We start from the raw sequence: 21,449 nt of genomic DNA on the forward strand, positions 1-21,449 counted from the left end.
GTCCATGCCCTTTTTGTTACAAGTCCTCTGTTTTAAAAAAAACACGTTGCCGTGAATCGGACGAGTTGGTCTATAAAAAGCGTTTGTAACCCTTTTTTATAAAATGCATACGGTTGGCAAGATGTTTTAAAAGTAGAATCCACACAAGTTTTCCTCGAAATTGCGTGGTTTTCCTTTTACTGTGCGAACTAACACGGCCGGCCATTTATGGGAGACAAAAATTTGACTCCCATAAATGGCCGACCGTGTTAGTCGACGAGGTAAAAGGAAAACCGTGCAATTTCGAGGCATGTTTGTGTGGATAATTGTATTCTACTTTTAAAACATCTTTCTACCCATATGCATTTTATAAAAAAGGGTTACAAACGCATTTCAAAGACCAACTCGACCGATCCAAGGCAACGTTTCTATTAAGCTTGTCCAGACTCGATTCATTCTCATGTTGTAGTCTTTGTTTGTAGCAATAATTGTCTCTTTTATTACTGGTCTTCGGTCTTAATAATTTGGCAACACATTTATAAAGTTGATCCTTTTGTATTCGGTGGTCCATTGTTTTGGCAACAATTAAAATACAAGTCCTCAGTTTGTAATGGGTTACAGGTCCAAAATGAATGAATAGATATAGCAAAAAAACGTAGCAATAAAAACTGCATTGTTGTCTCTTTTGTTAAAGTCACCTGGAAGTGGTATTTTTTTCAAAATAAAGCTTTTGTCACTAATATATGTGTTTTGATGAGTGGAATGTGAATAAACAGTTATCTAAGGTTTTAAAAAAGCAGTTCTTATGTTATTTACAAATTTAAGAGTAGACCCCGACCCGAGAGGGCGCTGTTCGTGACAAAAATCGAGGCAGACTTTGCGTGTAATGCGTAGAGTTAACACAATTGCAAAGTACATGTACGGACCAATACGTGAGTTTGTGTGTTTCAAAAAAATATATATATATATTTTTTTTCCGGCAATGCCGACCAGGTGTATTGCTGCTGAATGCAGAAAAAAACACTTTTTGAAATATACCAACTAACGACTTGGACGTACATGTACTTTGCACGTGTGTTTACTATACGCATCTCGATTGACATCACAAAAGGGGTAGGCGGAGTCAGCCCCCAAACAACTTTATATATTTTTTAAACATATAAATCGTGACAAAAAATTACTAAAAAAAATTGTTTTATTGTTCGTAAGCATATACTCTTATGTTTGAAAGGAAAAAAAAATATTTCCAGGTGACTTTAAAGGTGTTCGGTCTGAATTTTGCAAACTATGTCCATTCTTATTCGGTGGTCCATTCTTGTAGCAACAAAGAGCGCATCCATGCCCCTTTATACAGCGATCCTCGATTTTAATTGTAGCATATCCAAGCAGGTTTCGTTGTCCTTTATTGGTCCATTGTTTTAAAGGCAGTGGACACTATTGGTAATTGTCAAAGACTAGCCTTCATAGTTGGTGTATCTCAACATATGCATAATATAACAAACCTGTGAAAATTTGAGCTCAATCGGTCATCGAACTTGCGAGATAATAATTAAAGAAAAAATACCCTTGTCACACGAAGTTGTGTGCGTTTATTTCGAGACCTCAAGTTCTATAAACTTGAGGTCTCGAAATCAAATTCGTGGAAAATTACTTCTTTCTCGAAACTATGGCACTGCAGAGGGAGCTAGTTCTCACAATGTTTTATACCATCATCCTCTCCCCATTAACTGTCACCAAGAAAGGTTTTACGCTAATAATTATTTTGAGTAATTACCAATAGTGTCCACTGCCTTTAACAAGAGCGCATCTTTCCCCGTTTGCTACAAGTCCTTGGTTTGGGCTATTACAAGTTTACAACGCGTCAACAGAGGCTAATTCTCATTCTGTGGTCCGTTGTTATGGCATTAAAAAGCACATTATTGCTCCTTAGTCACAAAACCTCATTTTGGACAGGGGCACACCGTGTAGAGACTTGATTCATGTTCATTTTGGTGGTCCGTTGTTATAGCAACACAGAGCGCATCCTCGCCCACCTTTGTCCTGAAACCTCAATAACTTCAATGGGGGATTCATCTTTTCGGTGTCCATTGTTGTCAATTTCTTTTCGATACAATGTCATCAGTTTCGAACGGGGAAACATTCTGTTGACACACATTACCCGCTCTCATTAGTCTGATGGTGCTGAAAGTGTTTGCTCGACTATTTTACAAACTGGGCAGTCATCTTTCGTTCTCATTCTAGTCGATACGACCAACCAAGGACTGCTGGAGATGAAGTCTACCCATTGTCGGATGAGATTTGATTTTATAGTTGCATGTTACCGGGAACACGATCAAAGAGGGTTGCTAAAGGATTGTTTCATGTTTTCATATTGAGAGCCAGTGTTTTCTCTGAAAAGATAAAGAAAACACAATTTAAAATGATCACATTTTTAGGTACTTCTCTATTTCTATAGTGTTCCGACCAGTTTTTCATTAAAAAAAAAAAAAAAAAAAAAAAAAAAATTAGCTCCCTAGCCAATTTTCGGATTTTACTCGCATTTTATTGTATTTCCAAGCGGTAAAGTAAGATACCCTGGATAATTCGAAGTTGGAACAAATACAAATTTTAAAAATTCCCAGAGCCATTGTCACTCTGTTTGTTTTTCATATTAGTGTTTGGTTTGATAGCTAATTGCACATGCATGCCCAAAGACCAATGTTATATAACAATAGTCTTTAGTTTTTGCGTGCGGTGCAAAATGAACATCTACTCAAAACTAATTTGTTTGGCCAAACCCCCCAAAACAGGGCATGTAAGCATAAAAACCTGATTAGGGTCAGCACAGACAAATCTTGAACCTGATTATCAGCTAAAATTTCAGAAAGTTTACAGTGTTGCAAATGGTGGCCCACTTTTGTTTTTGCTCTAGCAAAAAAAGAAGCATTTGCTAAGCAGTATTTCCAGCTTCATGCAATTATGCCCTGGTCGCTTATAATGAAAGCTGTGATCCATGCAGCGAGCTAAAGACAGAATAATATTGATATTATTAACAAGTTGTGAAGTTTGAACATTCTGACCAAAACATGACAGGAGTATAAACAACTTTGGTTTACAAATCGACTCTCGAAAACATGTGCGTTGGAACACGGCAGGAAAGGCCTAGTGTCGATGCTGATAGCAATTGTAACACTGATAAATGAATTGGCAACAATAAAAATATTTACACATAGCAGGATTTCCTACTTCACACTTACCTCGAATCTAACAATTTTTCCTTTTCGTACATCGTCATGGTCCTTAATAGGGGTGATGAGAAACGCAAGTTTCTGAAAAAAAACCCATATTTTTCGGGTAATTAATAAATCAATAATACCCTTTTTTCAGCGGGAATCTGAAGGCAGCGCGTCGTTCTGTAAAGACCTTTTAGTTTATTTTTGTATACTAGCCAGAGGTAGGCAACATGGGTTAAGGGGACTTCTCGTGAAAACAGCACTGCGGGGGTGAGTTCTTAATTGGTCTCAGAGAATAGGGCCCAATTTCATGGCTCTGCTTACCGTAAGCACAGAATCGGCGCTTATGGAAGCAGAGAATTCCGTACTAAACGGCAAGCGTATATCACGGGTTAGCGGCGAATTGGTTTCTGCGCGTGCGTACTACGCGTTACTAAAATACTAGGCATTCTACGCTTACAAGGCTAGCGCAGAAATTCTGCGCTTGCGGAATTGCACGTGAGCGGGGAAGCGTGATCGTAAGCCCAGAGTTCGGCGGTAAGCAGAGATGTGAAATTGGGCCAATTTCAAGGCTCTGCTTACGGAAGCAGGAAATTCTGTGCTTCCAGCAAGGTTATTTCACGGGTTAGCGGCAAATTTTCTGCGTACACCACGTTATAGGCATTTTACGCTTAGGCTAGCGCAGAAATTCGGCGCTTGCACGTAACCGGGGAATCGTGATCGTAAGCGTAGAATTCGGTGGTAAGCAGACCCATGGAATTGGGCCCAGTTAACTCACTCTGCAGTAGTGAAGTTTATAATTATCCACTAACAGCTACTGTAGTAGTTCCAGCCGACTTTTTACCTCCCGCCAAGGTAGTAGTTAAACATGCAAGACAGTTCTTTTCAGAACTGAGTAGTCGCCCGAAAACGAAAATTAATCCGCAGTAGTAGTAAGAATAAAATCATCCTGGCAAAGACACACACATGGTGTTACTGCAAACCAAAACTATTGATGCCTTAACATGCAATGCAAGTCCCACAATGTGTGTGCCAATGTTATTTGCATTGAAACCTATTCTCAGTCTTCTTCTGACGTGCATGGCACGCCTTCAAGTCTAACTTGGCCACTTACCATTTTCCAGCTGTCCCCTTCAAATGTGGCTACGTTATATACAGCAAAGGCAGGCACCACTATCATTGACGAAAGTGCCAGAAGCCACCCTAGTGCCTGGCCCCAAGGCGGGTACAGGTAGTCGCCATAAGTCAAAGGTTCACTAAGCGCCAAACTGACGACGAATATAAACTGCGTACAAGAGGAGAAAAAGGCCGAAAATATATAAAACAATTAAACGTTTCCTTTGTGTATGGTTCCTTTGTGGTTGGACTTGTGTATGGTTGTGTCAATTCCCATTGACTTGTGTATGGTTGTGTAGTTTCCCATTGACTTGTGTATGGTTGTGTCAATTCCCATTGACTTGTGTATGGTTGTGAAGTGTCCATTGACTTGTGTATGGTTGTGGTTTCCCTTTGACTTGTGTATGGTTGTGTAGTTTCCCATTGCATTGTGTATGGTTGTGTAGTTTCCTATTGACGTGTGTATGGTTGTGTATTTTCCCATTGACTTGTGTATGGTTGTGTAGTTTCCCGTTGACTTGTGTATGGTTGTGTAGTTTCCCATTGACTTGTGTATGGTTGTGTCAATTCCCATTGACTTGTGTATGGTTGTGAAGTGTCCATTGACTTGTGTATGGTTGTGAAGTGTCCATTGACTTGTGTATGGTTGTGGTTTCCCATTGACTTGTGTAAGGTTGTGTAGTTTCCCATTGCATTGTGTATGGTTGTGTAGTTTCCCATTGACTTGTGTATGGTTGTGTAGTTTCCCATTGACTTGTGTATGGTTGTGTAGTTTCCCGTTGACTTGTATATGGTTGTGTAGTTTCCCATTGACTTGTGTATGGTTGTGTAATTTCCCATTGACTTGTGTATGGTTGTGTCAATTCCCATTGACTTGTGTATGGTTGTGAAGTGTCCATTGACTTGTGTATGGTTGTGGTTTCCCATTGACTTGTGTATGGTTGTGTAGTTTCCCATTGACTTGTGTATGGTTGTGTAGTTTCCCATTGACTTGTGTATGGTTGTGTCAATTCCCATTGACTTGTGTATGGTTGTGAAGTGTCCATTGACTTGTGTATGGTTGTGAAGTGTCCATTGACTTGTGTATGGTTGTGGTTTCCCATTGACTTGTGTAAGGTTGTGTAGTTTCCCATTGCATTGTGTATGGTTGTGTAGTTTCCCATTGACTTGTGTATGGTTGTGTAGTTTCCCATTGACTTGTGTATGGTTGTGTAGTTTCCCGTTGACTTGTATATGGTTGTGTAGTTTCCCAATGACTTGTGTATGGTTGTGTAATTTCCCATTGACTTGTGTATGGTTGTGTCAATTCCCATTGACTTGTGTATGGTTGTGAAGTGTCCATTGACTTGTGTATGGTTGTGGTTTCCCATTGACTTGTGTATGGTTGTGTAGTTTCCCATTGACTTGTGTATGGTTGTGTAGGTTCCCATTGACTTGTGTATGGTTGTGTAGTTTCCCATTGACTTGTGTATGGTTGTGTAGTTTCCCATTGACTTGTGTATGGTTGTGTAGATTCCCATTGACTTGTGTATGGTTGTGTAGTTTCCCATTGACTTGTGTATGGTTGTGTAGTTTCCCATTGATTGTGTATGGTTGTGTAGTTTTCCATTGACATGTGTATGGTTGTGGAGTTTCCCATTGACTTGTGTATGGTTGTGTAGTTTTCCATTGACATGTGTATGGTTGTGGAGTTTCCCACTGACTTGTGTATGGTTGTGAAGTGTCCATTGACTTGTGTATGGTTGTGTAGTTTCCCATTGACTTGTGTATGGTTGTGTAGTTTCCCACTGACTTGTGTATGGTTGTGTAGTTTCCCATTGACTTGTGTATGGTTGTGTAGTTTCCCATTGACTGGTGCATGGTTGTGTAGTTTTCCATTGACATGTGTATGGTTGTGGAGTTTCCCATTTACTTGTGTATGGTTGTGTCAATTCCAATTGACTTGTGTATGGTTGTGAAGTGTCCATTGACTTGTGTATGGTTGTGTAGTTTCCCATTGACTTGTGTATAGTTGTGTAGTTTCCCATTGACTTGTGTATGGTTGCGTAGTTTCCCATTGACTTGTGCACGGTTGTGTAGTTTCCCATTGACTTGTGTATGGTTTTGTAGTTTCCCATTGACTTGTGTATTGTTGTGTAAGCAGTGAGGCGTCCTTTGGGTAGATTCTGCGCAATAAATTATTCATATTATTGAGTTTTTTCGGCACTTGTACGAGTGTACAAAAACATTAAATAAACTATTAAAAAAAATGATATTGAAAAGAAATAATACAATTTTAGCATTCACCCATAAAAGGCAGTGGACACTATTGGTAATAACTCAAAATAATGTTAAGCATAAAATCTTACTCGGTAACGAGTAGTGGGGGTCGATAGTATACAAGTGTTGACTGCATGCTTCGAGTGCTATGGTTAAAACTATTTTCCCGAGGCAAAGTCGAAGGAAAATAGATCGCTCCGGGGATCACCGAGGGAGTCATAGTTTTAACCATTGCACGAGTAAAAGTAGTCAATAGTTGTTTTATAACACCCAATCATTTCTGAAAAACTGTACTCTTAAGTTACAGACCTGAATGCTACAATCCACGGACGACGCGAATACAGATTGCGAAAACTTTTACTGTGCTGCATGTAGCGTCATGTATTAATCCAAAATGGTAACAGAGTATTAATTTATCATCCTCGTACACGCAACGGACGTCTGTGTACTGCACGCCGTGTGATAGTCTTCGGTCTAGCGCACGGCAAACCGACGCACTATCACACGGCCGTCGTCTAGTCAAACTAACAAATATCACGTGACGCGCTCTCACAGGCCCCGATAACGAGAACGAAAACGATAACGATAAAAATGCACGCCCTTGATCGGTTGAATGAGCGTGGGCGTATTCTGCGTGGAGCAATTCAACCAATCGCGAGCGTGCATTTTTATCGTTATCGTTTTCGTTCTCGTTATCGGGGCCTGTGTGACCGGGCCTTTAACCACTGAAAATGCAGAATATTGGTAAGGGGTGTTATTATATAAAACATTGTGAGAAACGGCTCCCTCTGAAGTAACATAGTTTTCGAGAAAGAAGTAATTTTCCACGAATTTGATTTCGAGACCGGAGTTTCAGAACTTGAGGTCTCGAAATCAAGCATTAGAAAGCACACATCACCATCGTCATCATCTGTTAGCATCATGCATTTCTGCACCGGCCTCGTGTAACAAGGTTGTTTTTCAACTTCCATAACCGATTGAGCTAATTTTTACAGCTTTGTTATTTTATGCATGTGTTCGAGATACACCAAGTGAGAAGACTGGTCTTTGACAATTACCAATAGTGTCCGCTGTCTTTAAAATAAAATGTGACCTACCACTAAGAACAGAGGGGCGAATATCTTCCAGCAGAGTCGCCACCATATCCCTGGCGCGAATCCAAGCATTTCTCGGATATTGTCCTTAAAATTGTCGATTCCTATAAACAAAAAGGTGAAAATTGACACTCCAGGAAAATATTAAGGCATTTTGTAATTTACAATAGATGCGTCTTTTTTGGCACTATATGCCAAATGTAGGTTTTCAACCAGAACACCAGTTACCATTGGTTGGACTGGTATACTCTGATCATTTCTTGATTTGACAATTAACTTGTTGAGCAGAATGTTCTGCTTCTTAGCTTCGTGAAATTTAAAGCCATTGGACCCTTTCGGTTCAGAAAAAAAAAAAAAAATCACAGATTTCCAAATAACTTACAGGATTTACAGAAGGCAATGGTGAAAGACTTCTCTTGAAATATTGTTCCGTGAAATGCTTTACTTTTTGAGAAAACAGCAAAACAATATAAATTCTCGTTAACGAGAATTACGGATTTATTTTAAACACATGTCATGACACGGCGAAACGCGCGAAAACAATAGTGGTTTTTTTCCCGTTGTTTTCTCCCGACTCCGATTACCGATTGAGCCTAAATTTTTACAGGTTTGTTATTTGATATTGAAGATGTGGTACACAAAGTGTAGGCCTTGGACAACACTGTTTACCGAAAGGGTCCAATGGCTTTCACCAAGATCTGCTTCGCAACTCACCATACAACCATGATATCCCAATCGCTTCAAGCATGACTACAAAGAGCAATGATGCACCGGCAGCGAATCTTTCCTGCAACACAAACATGTAGATACCTCCGTAGGTGACGTTGAACAATGCGAATAAAAACACACTGAGTACCACAAGGAGGGTGAGAAGTTCCCGTCGATGCCTGAATTGCCTGGGAAACTTATCTGTTATGCCCGAAATGACCGCTTCGAGACCACCGAACTGTGGAGAAGAATGATGCAAACAAAATAACTACATGTTCGCATTGAATGTCCTTCAAATAACGAAGATGCACTGGAAGATTGTTAAAATGAACAGCAGAAGGTCATTTCAAGGAGGATGGTTCGTTTACAGTAATTACTTCCCCAAAAAATTAATGTCCATAAAAACTGACATGGTAGAGCACTCGAGAGGTGTTGGTTTTGTAAAACATTGTTATAGCCACCATTTGAAGTATAATTTTACAAAGAGAGAGGTAATCTTCACCACAGTATCTGAAAGCACACTTCATCAACAATGTTGAAAAAATTCTATGTGGAAATTCGTAGGTCCACATAGTATTTAAAGTTCTCTTTACGAGGATCCCCTTAACTTTTGAAGTCCTAAAATCTAGCATCTGAGAGCACAAAACTTCGTGTCTGAGAAGGGTGTTTTATCTTCCATTGTTATCCTGCAACTTCGATAACCAATTGAGCACAAACATTCACAGGTTTGTTATTTTATGCATATGTATGTTTACACCACACCTGTGAGAAGACTGATCTTTGACAATTACCAAGAGTGTCCAGTGTCTTTAAACTACACAAGCGCAAAAAGGACAAGTAGACATGTTGATGCTGTTTTTAGATTTGAAGAAAAACGCTAGAATCTACTTACTGAGCTATCGAGGCCCAACGTAATCAACATGAGGTAGAAGATAATGGACCAAAATGTCGATCCTTGCATGGTTGCTATAGCTTCGGGGTAAACAACAAATACCAGCCCAGGACCTGCAGTTAGATGAATACAATAAAGAAAACAAAACAGTAAACAACTTTGAAACAAAGTGACTCTTAATAAATGGATTTATCTCAGCCGTTTGTATCACGTATTGTATAACGGTCTGGAAAAAAACCGCAATGGGTTAATGGTAGTCCAAAATAACTTAACCTGGTCAATTTCTGAACAAATCAATTGACACTTTACTCTGACGTCATTATGACGTTCCATTGTTTACCGGGAAGCGCCAGCTGTATATATTATTGTGTTGGGTTGTAAATGCTTTTAAACCACTACAATGTTATATTTTGTATTTATTGTGGATAAATAATCATTCATTGTTGTAAGAATATCGTTGTTTCTTGTTTTGCATCAAAAAGGATGTTAACAGATAGTCGTGTTGTTATTGTGATTGTAAAACATAGAGAGCTCGAGGTGCACTACAGTTTCCGATGCTGTTGGTTGTTAACTTAATATCGTTGGCTGAATAAATAATTCTAATTATAATAATTATACTTTACCCTCGGTCGCTACGTCTTGTATATCCTTGCCAGTTCTCATAGACATGTAGCCCAATACAGCAAACACAACAAAGCCAGCAAAGAAACTGGTTACGCAGTTGACGGCACTCGTGAAGAGTACATCTCTAAAGCATTCAATAAGAAAACAGCTATGATAGAAAGTAGTAGTCCTGGCAGATATCCCACCTACCTCCCGAGTAGTACGGTTAAAGGCAGTGGACACTATTGGTAATTACTCAAAATAATTATTAGCATAAAACCTTTCTCGAATACGAGTAATGGGGAGAGGTGGATGGTGTAAAACATTGTGAGAAATGGCTCCCTCTGAAGTGCCATAGTTTTCGAGAAAGAAGTAATTTTCAACGAATTTGATTTCGAGACATCAGATTTAGAACTTGAGGTCTCAAAATCAACCATCTAAACGCACACAACTTCGTGTGACAACGGTGTTTTTTTCTTGCATTATTATCTCGCAAGTTCGGTGACCAATTGAGCTCAAATTTTCACAGGTTTGTTATTTTATGCATATGTTGAGATACACCAACTGTGAAGGCTAGTCTTTGACAAATACCAATGTTGTCCACTGATAAGCAGAGAAGTTCTTTTTAGATCTAAGAAGTCTTCTGCACTTCGAACAAATCTACTCGGCTAGGGAAGATGTCTCCTGAAATCCGAAACATTTTAGGCCGCGGTAGGGGAATATTAAGTGAGACAAGTTCTCAAAAGAACATAATTACCCAGCTATATACACATGGTGTTTCCGCAAACCATTGTAAAATGATATCTCACCATATGATTCAAACTCAAATTCCTTAAAGAATAATATTTTCTGATTAAAAAGTAGATTTTTATTGTCACCTAGATCAAGTGGTTAGACTACACGACTTGCAATCAGAAAGTTGTGGGTTCTAATCCCTCAGCTATAAACCACTGATTTCTCAATTACCAGAATAAAACAGTATTATCGTCGAGTTACTGAAACATAATTTCTTGATTTGTGTAATTCGTAATCCTAGACGTTAAACCAATGTTTTTATGAGAGAGATCGGTTGTTGCCCCAGCTTGGTGTTTATATCCCTTTGTGGGAGTTTGCAGAGTACTTTTGATGGGAAGATCATTCAAACAAACAAACAAACAAACAATAAGTCGTCGCTGGTCCCACAGAGTGACCTATCTGGAAAAAGAGTCGCAAACATTTTGAACAACCGTTTATATTTTACTCATTTCTGCTGATATTTTCAGTAAGTTTCAGTGCCTAATTCTGGAAACACACTAATTAGGATTAATTTGCTATTTTGATTTTTCACGAAATGACCAAAACACCACATTCAGATGAACTTTTTAATAAGTGGCTATTCCATAATGTCATACCTGTATATATTGTTGTGGAATTTGTTATAGCTAGCGTACGCCAGGTGGACACCAAACCCTGCCCCAATTGAGTAGAAAATCTGGATGGCTGCATCAATCCAAACCTGGGCGGCTAAGAGTCGACTGAAGTCTGGACGCAGGTAGTACTCGATGCCCTTAAGCGAGCCCGGGAGAGTACAGCCGTGTATCAGTAAGATAGTCAGGACTATGTATGGAAGAGTTGCAGTCACCCATACAACCTGTGATGGAGAAAAGAAAAATAAGATGACTGTGTCTCCTGACGATGACTAGAGCACGGTAGTCGAAACGTTGAGACCAACATAAGAACCCACTTCGCGGTGGTGAAGTTAATGAAGATCCACTAAGAGCCTAAAGACAGTGAACACTATTGGTAATTGTCAAAATCCATTCTTCTTACTAAGTATATCTCAACATATGCCAAAAAAAATAAACCTGTGAAAATTTGAACTCGATTGGTCGTCGGAGTTGCGAGATAACTATGAAAGAAAAAAACACCCTTGTCACACTAAGTTGTCTGCTTTCAGATGCTTGATTTCGAAACCTCAAATTCTAAACTTGAGGTCTCGACATCAAACTCGTGGAAAATTACTTCTTTCTTGAAAACTACTCCACTTCAGAGGGAGCCGTTTCTCACAATGTTTTATACTATCAACCTCTCCCCATTACTCGTTACCAAGTGAGAACTAGTGGCACTTCGTCACACTCATCGGGACGTATAAAAGCGGTCAGTATTTTGTCATGTAAGGCATGCTGTGAAGCTACGTTTTGAAGTGTGACCCTCTCTAACACTAAAGAGAGTCGTATAAGGATAGAGGCTAACGGCAAGTTGTGTTCTTTACACTCGGTGCACCATTTTATTTCCTGAAACAGACGAAGACAAAATACATGTTGTCAGGTCTTCGCTGGAATCATCATCTTAATTAACTTATAAAACAAATAATCAAAGAACAGTATTTTTGTACAAACAGTATTAAATTAAATCGTAAACGGCTTTAAGTAAACAAAGATGTCTCAAGATCATGACATGTAATTTTCACATCATGCGCCATCTTGATTATCGATGGAAAACAACAACTTAAATGCAAATAAAACTTGGCCGATAGTCCTGATCGAAAATAAATGTTTTAAAGAACAAATATTTATAAATAGCAACTCTTGTCAAATAACTACAAGGGTATAGTTCAACAAATAAATAATAAACTTGTATTCAGAAAACTAAACCGGGACAAATCTTTAAGCCGGCAATTAATCAATTCCATTAAATCTCGAATAATCTCGAAATGAATAAAAATAGAATCAATAGTGGTTGAAGATAAGCACCAGTTTACAATAATGTACATGAATGATGAATTTAGAGGGAAAATGTACGAAAATAAACCAAAAGATTATTACCTGAAACAGACGAAGGCAAAATACATGTTGTCAGGTCTTCGCTGGAATCATTATGAGGGTGGCGGAAGCGCGCGAAATTGGAATGCTGTCCAAGAGAGGGCGCTTCTCTTGAATAATTAAATGTTACATAATAAGTAAGTGCAATAAAATTAAGTGGGGGTACAATTTCTATGACCGTCACAGAAGTATGAGACCTATCTTCTAAAGCACAAACTGGTGTACAAGATGCTGTGGCGCAATATGCTGCCGATGAAACCAGAACCCCCGGGCCAAACCACATCTCCTTTCGACAAGCGCACTCATTACGTGCGTTACACAACACACGGGACCAACGGCTTTACGTCCCATTGGAAGTAGGCGTCTTGCTTAAGAGCACATGAGTCACGACGTAGTCCACAGCAAATATGATAAAAATATTACGCATACAGTCTAAGTTGTCCATTTACAAATGACTTGAGGACGACATAACATTATCAGAACTGACCTTTCCTGATGACTTGACCCCCTTCCAGAGGGAGAAATAGACCACGACCATGACAGCCATCAGGCAGAGCACCAACTGCCATTTTAGTCCCACTAGATCATGAAGTCCCTCGCTCAGGTGCATCTCAAGGACATTCCGTCTGATTGTTTGCGAGAAAAGAATTTTTTTTATTACAAAACAAAGTCGCGACCATTAAAAAGTACTTTTGTTTCGAAGAGGCGTGAGCTAGGTTCTTAATTATTTTTTATTTTACCAATTATACTCAGATGTGTGTTAGCACTGTATACTCAACACTTTTTCTAAGCTTTGTGAACAAAATCATGCAGGCTTATATAACTCGGCTGGGATTAGAACCAACGACTTTTGCATGTCTACGGCCACCGAGATTTCCCGAAGCAATAGAGGACGTGCGAATCCTATGTTGTAGCAGTGGGTACCGTGTTTTTTTTTTTTACAATGTTTTGTCGATGATATTGGCATAAAAAGGGCAAAGAAATGCTATAATTGTCTTACTCGTAGAATTCCTGGGCAGGCGAGCTCCCTGTGGTCGAGTTAACTAGAAAGGCCTTGTCGTCCACCGATACCCAAGACTCATTGAAAGACCCGTCGTAGCAGACCGGTGTGTTCCATTCGTTCTGACAATCCTTCCACGGTAAGGAAGACGTGAATGACGAGATGAGGTAGTACAAAGACCAGGCTATGATGACGTTGTAGTAGAAAGCAACATACCAGGCTATGAGCACGACAGCCCATCCGAGACCTGCGACAACGTGAAAAAAAGGTTAAACAAAATTTAAAAAATAAAAAAGTCAAATTTACGGCACTTTACCTGCCAGCTAGGGTGCAAGGTAAAGTGTCGTGAATTTCACGGGTAAAGACCGCTCGGCCACGTGCCACGACACACCATACAGGGAATGACGCGATTTCAAGTTAGAAAACCAAAACAATACACACAATATTACATTAAGAATTCTGTTTCTGTATGATCTGTCCACCGTATGGAAAATTAACTTCCATGGGCAATGAGGTGCATTCAAAAGATAACGCTACCAAAAGAAGTTTGAACACATGAGGTGGCTGCATGGGGGCAGAATCTCAAGGGGCAGGATATCCTGCCACATTGGTAATGGCAGGGCATGTTGTGCCCCGACCCCCCACCGGATGTGTGGAAAATTCGTCTGGGCGCTTTATATTTCGAAACCTTTTTCCTCAGCTCATATGTTTATAATGCCGTGTGGGAGACACAAGGGGACAGCATCCCCAAGACACCGGGGCAGTCTTACCTTGAAATAATGGGCATATATCCCACACACTGATTGCCCCTTGCCGGAAATACTGGCCCATCGCAAGCTCCATGTAGAGCATAGGAAGACCGCCAAATATCAAGAAGATGACGTATGGAATTAAGAAAGCCCCTGGTAAGAAAGTAAAAACATTATTGATTGTGAGTTTGGTTTAAAGGCACTGAACACTTTTGGTAAATGTTAACGACCAGCTCTCTCACTTGGATGTATCTCAACATATACATTACATAACAAATCCGAGGAAATTTGAGCTCATTTTTGGTTGTCGAAGTTGCGAGATAATCATGAAAGAAAAAACACCCTTGTCAGCAGTCGAAATTGTGTGCGTTCAGATGCTTGATTTCGAGACCTCAAAATCAAAACCCGAGGTCTCGAAATCAAAATCGTAGAAAATTACTTCTTTCTCGAAAACTACTCCAATTCAGAGGGAGCTGTTTCTCAAAATGTTTTGCACTACCAACCTCTCCACATCACTCGTTACCAAGTAAGGTTTTATGCTAAAAATATTTCGAGTAATTACCAATAGTGTCCACTGCCTTGAAAGTCAATGGGAAACCTTTGAAAGGTCAACGAGGCAAATACATTTTCGCTGCATGTTTCTTCTACCTTTTTCACAAACACTCATGGTGTGACTTATTTTGTATCTCTACCAAACCTGTATAGTTGATACATTTAAGATAGCTGCTAAAGTATTTTATTAGACGATGAGAAAATTATATGTAGAAAACCCTATCATATATAGTTGTGGGTATGAAACGAACGGAAAAATAATATAATGACAACGATATAACTTACTAATGCGTAGAAAAAAACAGCACCACAAACAGGAGAAATAATTGTTCAAAAAATATATCTTCGTGTATAACATCTAAAAAACAAACATGAACTGCGCTGTGATATGTTTCCCCAACCTTGTACAAATTATGGAGTATGACTATAGGATTATACTATAACACTAGTCGTGAAGGAAAACAAACATTGCAGCGCAAATACCAATAGTCAAATATTAGTTTGAACATTTTTGCCGTAGCTTGTGGGTTCGAGGGTCCTTATACAAAAAAGCTTTATTGTGTCAAACCTTGGCTCAAGAGTCACTATACTTTTAAAATATATGAAGCGTTTTCTAGTTGAAGTGGACCTTGTTGTGATTGACAGTTAAGACATAATTGTTGGATGAGGACGGGTGGTAAACCACATGGTTGTCCAGTAAAAAATGTTGTTGTTTTTTTGTTTTGTTTTTCGCTTGCACAGTGGTTTATGTCTCTCTCTCAATTCAGCTCTTTCCACTTGACATCTACTGTTACACCAGTCAAACGTATTACCTGTGTATGTTGTTGTGTTGGGTTGTCGTTGTAAGCCCCTTCCACACGAGAGCAATTTAGCAAGGGTCCGTTGCTAAATTGCAGTAAGCAACGGTTATCACGAATAGCACTTTCGCCTTCCAGAAAGACTCATGGTCGAATCTTCATCATGCCATTACCTTTGTGTTTTACTATTTGTTTTAGTGAGAAGCTTGCAACAGCTGATGCTATTTTCTTATTAACATTTCGTTTTTCAAGCCAACTAGTTTCTTTAAATCTGAGAACAAACAGAACAAACTTGATTGAGGCTGGGATTTGAATGATTACATCGATCTTTTGCCACAAGCTTGCAATACTCTGTTTTTTAATTAAAGACAGTGGACACTATTGGTAATTGTCAAAGACCAGTCTTCTCACTTGGTGTATCTCAACATTATGCATAAAATAACAAACCTGTGAAAATTTGAGCTTGATTGGTCGCCGGAGTTGCGATATAACTATGAAAGAAGGAAAAAACACCCTTGTCACACGAAGTTGTGTGCTTTCAAACGCTTGATTTCAAGACCTCAAGTTCTAAACTTGAGGTCTCGATATCACATTCGTGGAAAATTACTTCTAACTCGAAAACTATGTTACTTCATAGGGAGCCGTTTTTCACAATGTTTTATACCATCAACCTCTCCCCATTACTCGTTGCCAAGAAAGGTTTTATGCCAATAATTATTTTGAGTAATTACCAATAGTGTCCACTGGCTTTAACTTTAGCCTGCTTGCAACAGCTTATTCTATTTGCCAGTCAACATTTTGTTTGTCATGATAATATATTTCTGAAAATTTGACAGCAAAATAAATTAATTAACGCAGGGGTTTGGATTTGTAACGCCGGTCATAGTTCGTGACTTGACTCTACCCTGTTTGCATCAGCTTATTCTACTTTCTAATCAATATTTTGTTTTTCATGACAATGTGTTTCTGAATATTTGACAACAAAAGAACCTGAATAACGCAGGGGTGTGGATTTTAAAACCGTTCGTGACTCGACTTTTTACCGTTGTGTTAGCATAACCTTGTGGATTATTGGCCTAAGGACTATATACATTGATAACAATAGTGTGTTGTGACGTATTTCATCTGACCATGACAACCCATCTGACCGTCGTTCTAGTTATGTCCATTATTGATGAAGGAAAGTCAACCATGACAGTTTTTAATTAAAAACGAAAAACAAGACGGCATTAGAGTTAGGGTAATACTTTTAGTAATTATTCCATAAATTCATTACCAGACAAACTTTATGAAGGGCATTGGAGAGCAGTTGGTATTGTAAAGCATTGTTGGGAAACGACACACTTTGAATTATTGGGTACGTTCGTTTAGCTTCCCTGGGTCGACCCAGGTGTGTGGCGGTTTTTTTTTTTTTACCAGGACGAACGTGGGTAATTATCTGCACACGTTCGTCCTGGGGAAAAGAAAAACCGTCACACACCGGGGTCGACCCAGGGAAGCTAAACGAACGCACCCACTGTAGTTCTATTGAAAGAGGTGGTTTTTACCCCAAAACGTGATTATGTGGACTTCAGTCAGCACCGAAGCCTTTCTCAGCCAGCTGAAAGCGTATTCTATGCAATCAAACAGTGTTATTTCTTTCAATAAGTTCTTAAAAATTATATAGAATTTGAGGCATTGCATGGTTAGGTATCAAAATATATTTGGTTTGCAGTAACATCATTATGTGTGTATCTACTTGCCAGGTAGAGTTTGTTCTTAGAGAACTGTCTTGCTTTATTCTACACCGTAGTGTAGATTGTTCGGGTATTCGGGAGACTTTTCAGTTCTTAACGAACTGTCCTGCTTATAAACTATTACCCGGGCGGATGGTATAGAAAATAGGCTGGGAATACTGCTTTAGCTAATGTGATCGTAATTAACTGTACTACCGCGGAGTCAGTTCTAGTCTTGGTTCCAAGACCATTGGTGTTGCACGGCAAAAACTGTCCACGCTTGTAATGAACGAACGCTAGCGGGCGCTCTGTTTCTCTGATTTAGATCTCACCATGGTCTTGAATATTTGCAACGACGGGTCTTAACTTTTTTATTGTTTTTCGGCAAATCTCCCCCGACTTTCCGGTGGAGCCAATCAGAGGCTGCGTTGCGGTTGGCTCATGAATAATTCATCAGTGTTGTGGATGTAGTGTACAATGCATGCAGTAATTCCGTTGCATGACTTTTGCTTTACTCTGTGTGTGGGTATATATGTTTTTATCGGAGTATAATAATGTCCAGATCAGTAGGATTTGAAACTTTGACACATGGTGGATATGCGATAAAGAAAGGTTTGTGGTACCAGCACAAACATTTCTATGTATAATGTCCAGATCCAGACTACTGCATTGCCATGATATGCAGCTTGAAATGCGATCGTGGCGTTATGCTCCCGACGTGCCAGGGCCCACACTGATGAAGCCTGTATTGGCTAAACAATTTGCTTATAGTTAGCACAAAATAGTATTGCTTAGCAGAAACTGGTTGCCAGCCAATTTTTAATTAAATTTGAAATTTTGTAGTGCCCAAGTAAATTTTTTGATAGTAAAGAAATTTTGTACAGTATTTTCTGCCAAACAGATATTAACTGGTGGGCCCTGTAGTGTTATTCACAGTGAAATTTTTTTAATCTTGGGGGAAGGAAATCTTGAGGGATTCAAAAGCATCTTTGTGAGAACGTATTTTGAAGCGTACTTTTTGATATTGTAGCGTAACCTAATAGTATCTTGGAGTGTATAAGCGTAGCTGAGTAGCTGCGTAGCTTGGAACGTAACAGTATCTTTTGGTGGAGCGTAAGCATATCTTGGAACGTAATTCGTAGCTGCGTATCTTGGAACGTAAGCGTAACTTGACATGGGATTGAAAGCGTACCTTTTGATATTATAGCGTAACTTGAAGGAACGTAAGCAGATCTGTAAGCGCAGCTGAGTAGCTGTGTAGCTTGGAACGTTGAAATCTTTTGGAACGTAAGCATATCTTGGACTGAAGCGTAGCATCTTGGAACATAAACGCAGCTGCGTATCTTTGAACGTAGGCATAGCTTGACTCGGGCTTGAAAGCGTACCTTTTGATATTATAGTGTAACTTGAAGGAGCGTAGACCTAAGCGTATCTTGGAACGTAAACGTAGCTGCGTATCTTGGAATGTAAGCGTAGCTTGACTCGGGCTTGAAAACATACCTTTTGATATTATAGTGTAACTTGAAGGAACTTAGACCTAAGCGTATCTTGGAACGTAAATGTAGCCGAGTAGCTGCGTAGCTTGGAACGTTACCATGTAACATTTTTTGGAATGTAGTCGTAACAAAATCTTTTGGAATAACTCATGAGAAATTTCGAATTTTGATTGCTTGTCCAGCGGCGACTACTGCTATTCAACTCCCAGTTATTTGAGGCGAATAGTCGGGTCATTAAATTCCACTAGTTGCCCAGTTTAATCATTACCTCAAAAATAACTCTTCATTCACAGAATTAAAAAATAATACTTTGTTTGACAAAATTATGCTTTGAGGGAATTTTGTTTTAGCATTATTTTTATTTAAACCTTTTACAAAAAATTCTCATAATTTTGTTAAGCTACTCACACAATAACACTGTCAATATAACAAAATGCGATATTCCTACGTTTTGACATCATCAAAATTACCTGAAAACTCATAACAAAAAGAAATTAGGGGGCCATGAATCAAAATGGAGCATATTGGAACGTTGCGATCATAAGAAACAACGGATTCGACACCCGCAAGCTGGGAGTTCATAGCGCCTGGGATTTAACACGTCCAACCCCCACGAGACACGGCATGGGCGGTACGTGACATTCCACAAGGCTTATTTCACGTTCCGATTGCTCCACGCCGTGGGGCCATACAGCGTCCGATACACGGACTCTCTGAATGCTAATTTTACGTTCGATTTTTGACCATTATTTACGATTTTAAATCGTCACGTATCCATAATCTGAATAGGTACCTATACTTAAAGTTTCACTGTTTGCCTTTTAATAGGCCTATAATGACCACGGAATCACTCTTTGAGCAAAGATTATTAAAAATAGACCGCCGATCATATTGACCTTTGACTCGATCTAGTTTGAATAGTCATCTTCAATTCGTCACGTGATATAAATATTGCATACATTAAAAGTAATTTACATAGTCTGGCCACGCCTTCAATTTGCAAATATCCAAGACCATGGTGAGCACAGGACATGGTGAGATCCGTAAATCAGAGAAACAGAGCGCCCGCTAGCGTTCGTTCATAACAAGCGTGGATAGTTTTTGCCGTGCATAATCGGAACGTTGGTTGTGTGTGACCGCGCAACACCAATGGTCTTGGAACCAAGACTAAGTCAGTTCTTGAGTTGGTCTCAACGTTTCGGCTCGCTTGCTCTAGTCAGGTAACCTCAATGACAAAATTTAGTTTGTTACTTTATGCGTGTGACGTGTGGTGAGATACACCGAGCGAGGGCAACGGTCCTGGATCACCAAAAGTTCAATATCATCCAGTTCAAAACAAATAATTATCAGGAACAATTAGAAATAATCAGAAATGGCATTCGTTCGATTGGCATTTGGATGTGAAAACTTTAACAAAAAATATTACGTTTTTTTCAATCGATGTGAAACAGACTTAAGCTGGAGAAAACTCAGCAATTAATTATAAGTTATCGATTAGGATTAATCAATAGTGATCGATTTAACAGTAATAAACATGTGGCTAATAGCGTTCTCACAAAGTACATCGGTGCAAAAAATAGTTCATGGCCTGTTGTTTCGACCCTGTGCAGAGTCTAACTCGAAGGCTTAATGAAACACAACAAACATAAACAAGTTATACTGGTAGGCCTACATTAATGTGACAACCAATCTTATGCAATTATTATTACATTGAGATTGGGTGTATTTTATACACACCCGTTGTATCATGGCGTAATTTAAACCTTTAGACTGTCATTGTTTACTTAAATAAACCTTTCTTTTTAACTTGTGGAAAAAAATATTGACATTATCCCCACATCGGATCAGTATAACTCTATTGACACAATAGGTAATGTTTACTTTAACACTTGACCTACCTCCACCGTTTCTGTAGACTAGGTATGGGAACCTCCAGACGTTAGCTAGATCCACAGCGAAGCCGATTACCGAGAGCAAGAAGTCCACCTTCCCGCCCCAATTCTCCCGTCCGTCCCCGGTGCCTCCATCATCGGCCCCAAACGCTACATCAACCTCCTTGATGCCTGCGTCTAACTCCAACACCACGTCCTTTTCACGAGCCGTAACTTTCATCTCAATCGCTGGCATCGTTGAATTGTGACCGGGTTCGTCACTACTCACACTCTCCACAGATGTCGTGGTGTGACTGTCATTTAGATTTGCCCCCTGGTTGTCGAATCCACCTCCGCCATCAGCAAATCCCGACTGCGGTTTGTCACTGTTGTTGGCGAGATCATGTTGGGAACCCGAGGGTGTCGTCGTCTTATCTGAATTTAAATCCATGACGTAGTTCAAAGTTTGACCAGCAGCCGTTGTAATGTGTATGTGGAATGACTCTTAGCACACGCTTTCAACACCCCAATATAAACCGGTATGCAGTTATCTTGTCACTGTAGACCTACATGTGTAAACATGAAGCAAAATACATCAAACAAAC

At 39.4% G+C, this 21,449-nt stretch overlaps 1 protein-coding gene across 1 annotated transcript in view; it reads right to left on the reverse strand.

Moving 5' to 3' along the window:
* Nucleotides 1-200: 200 nt before the first annotated feature.
* LOC139934936 (sodium-dependent noradrenaline transporter-like) overlaps nucleotides 201-21,449 on the reverse strand; it is a 29,227-nt gene continuing 7,978 nt past the window's right edge. Inside the window, exons 2-13 of the mRNA XM_071929363.1 lie at nucleotides 20,872-21,410; nucleotides 14,435-14,566; nucleotides 13,665-13,911; nucleotides 13,152-13,290; nucleotides 11,255-11,493; nucleotides 9,884-10,008; nucleotides 9,261-9,373; nucleotides 8,375-8,606; nucleotides 7,664-7,764; nucleotides 4,306-4,476; nucleotides 3,216-3,287; nucleotides 201-2,369 (exon numbers count right to left, since the gene is read on the reverse strand). Of these exons, the coding sequence (XP_071785464.1) occupies nucleotides 2,346-2,369; nucleotides 3,216-3,287; nucleotides 4,306-4,476; nucleotides 7,664-7,764; nucleotides 8,375-8,606; nucleotides 9,261-9,373; nucleotides 9,884-10,008; nucleotides 11,255-11,493; nucleotides 13,152-13,290; nucleotides 13,665-13,911; nucleotides 14,435-14,566; nucleotides 20,872-21,295 (2,019 nt within the window). The 5' untranslated portion in view covers nucleotides 21,296-21,410 and the 3' untranslated portion in view covers nucleotides 201-2,345. The remainder of the gene's footprint in view (nucleotides 2,370-3,215; nucleotides 3,288-4,305; nucleotides 4,477-7,663; nucleotides 7,765-8,374; nucleotides 8,607-9,260; nucleotides 9,374-9,883; nucleotides 10,009-11,254; nucleotides 11,494-13,151; nucleotides 13,291-13,664; nucleotides 13,912-14,434; nucleotides 14,567-20,871; nucleotides 21,411-21,449) is intronic.

Source organism: Asterias amurensis, chromosome 3, assembly GCF_032118995.1.
Source record: "Asterias amurensis chromosome 3, ASM3211899v1".
Classification (NCBI taxonomy): Eukaryota; Metazoa; Echinodermata; class Asteroidea; order Forcipulatida; family Asteriidae; genus Asterias; species Asterias amurensis.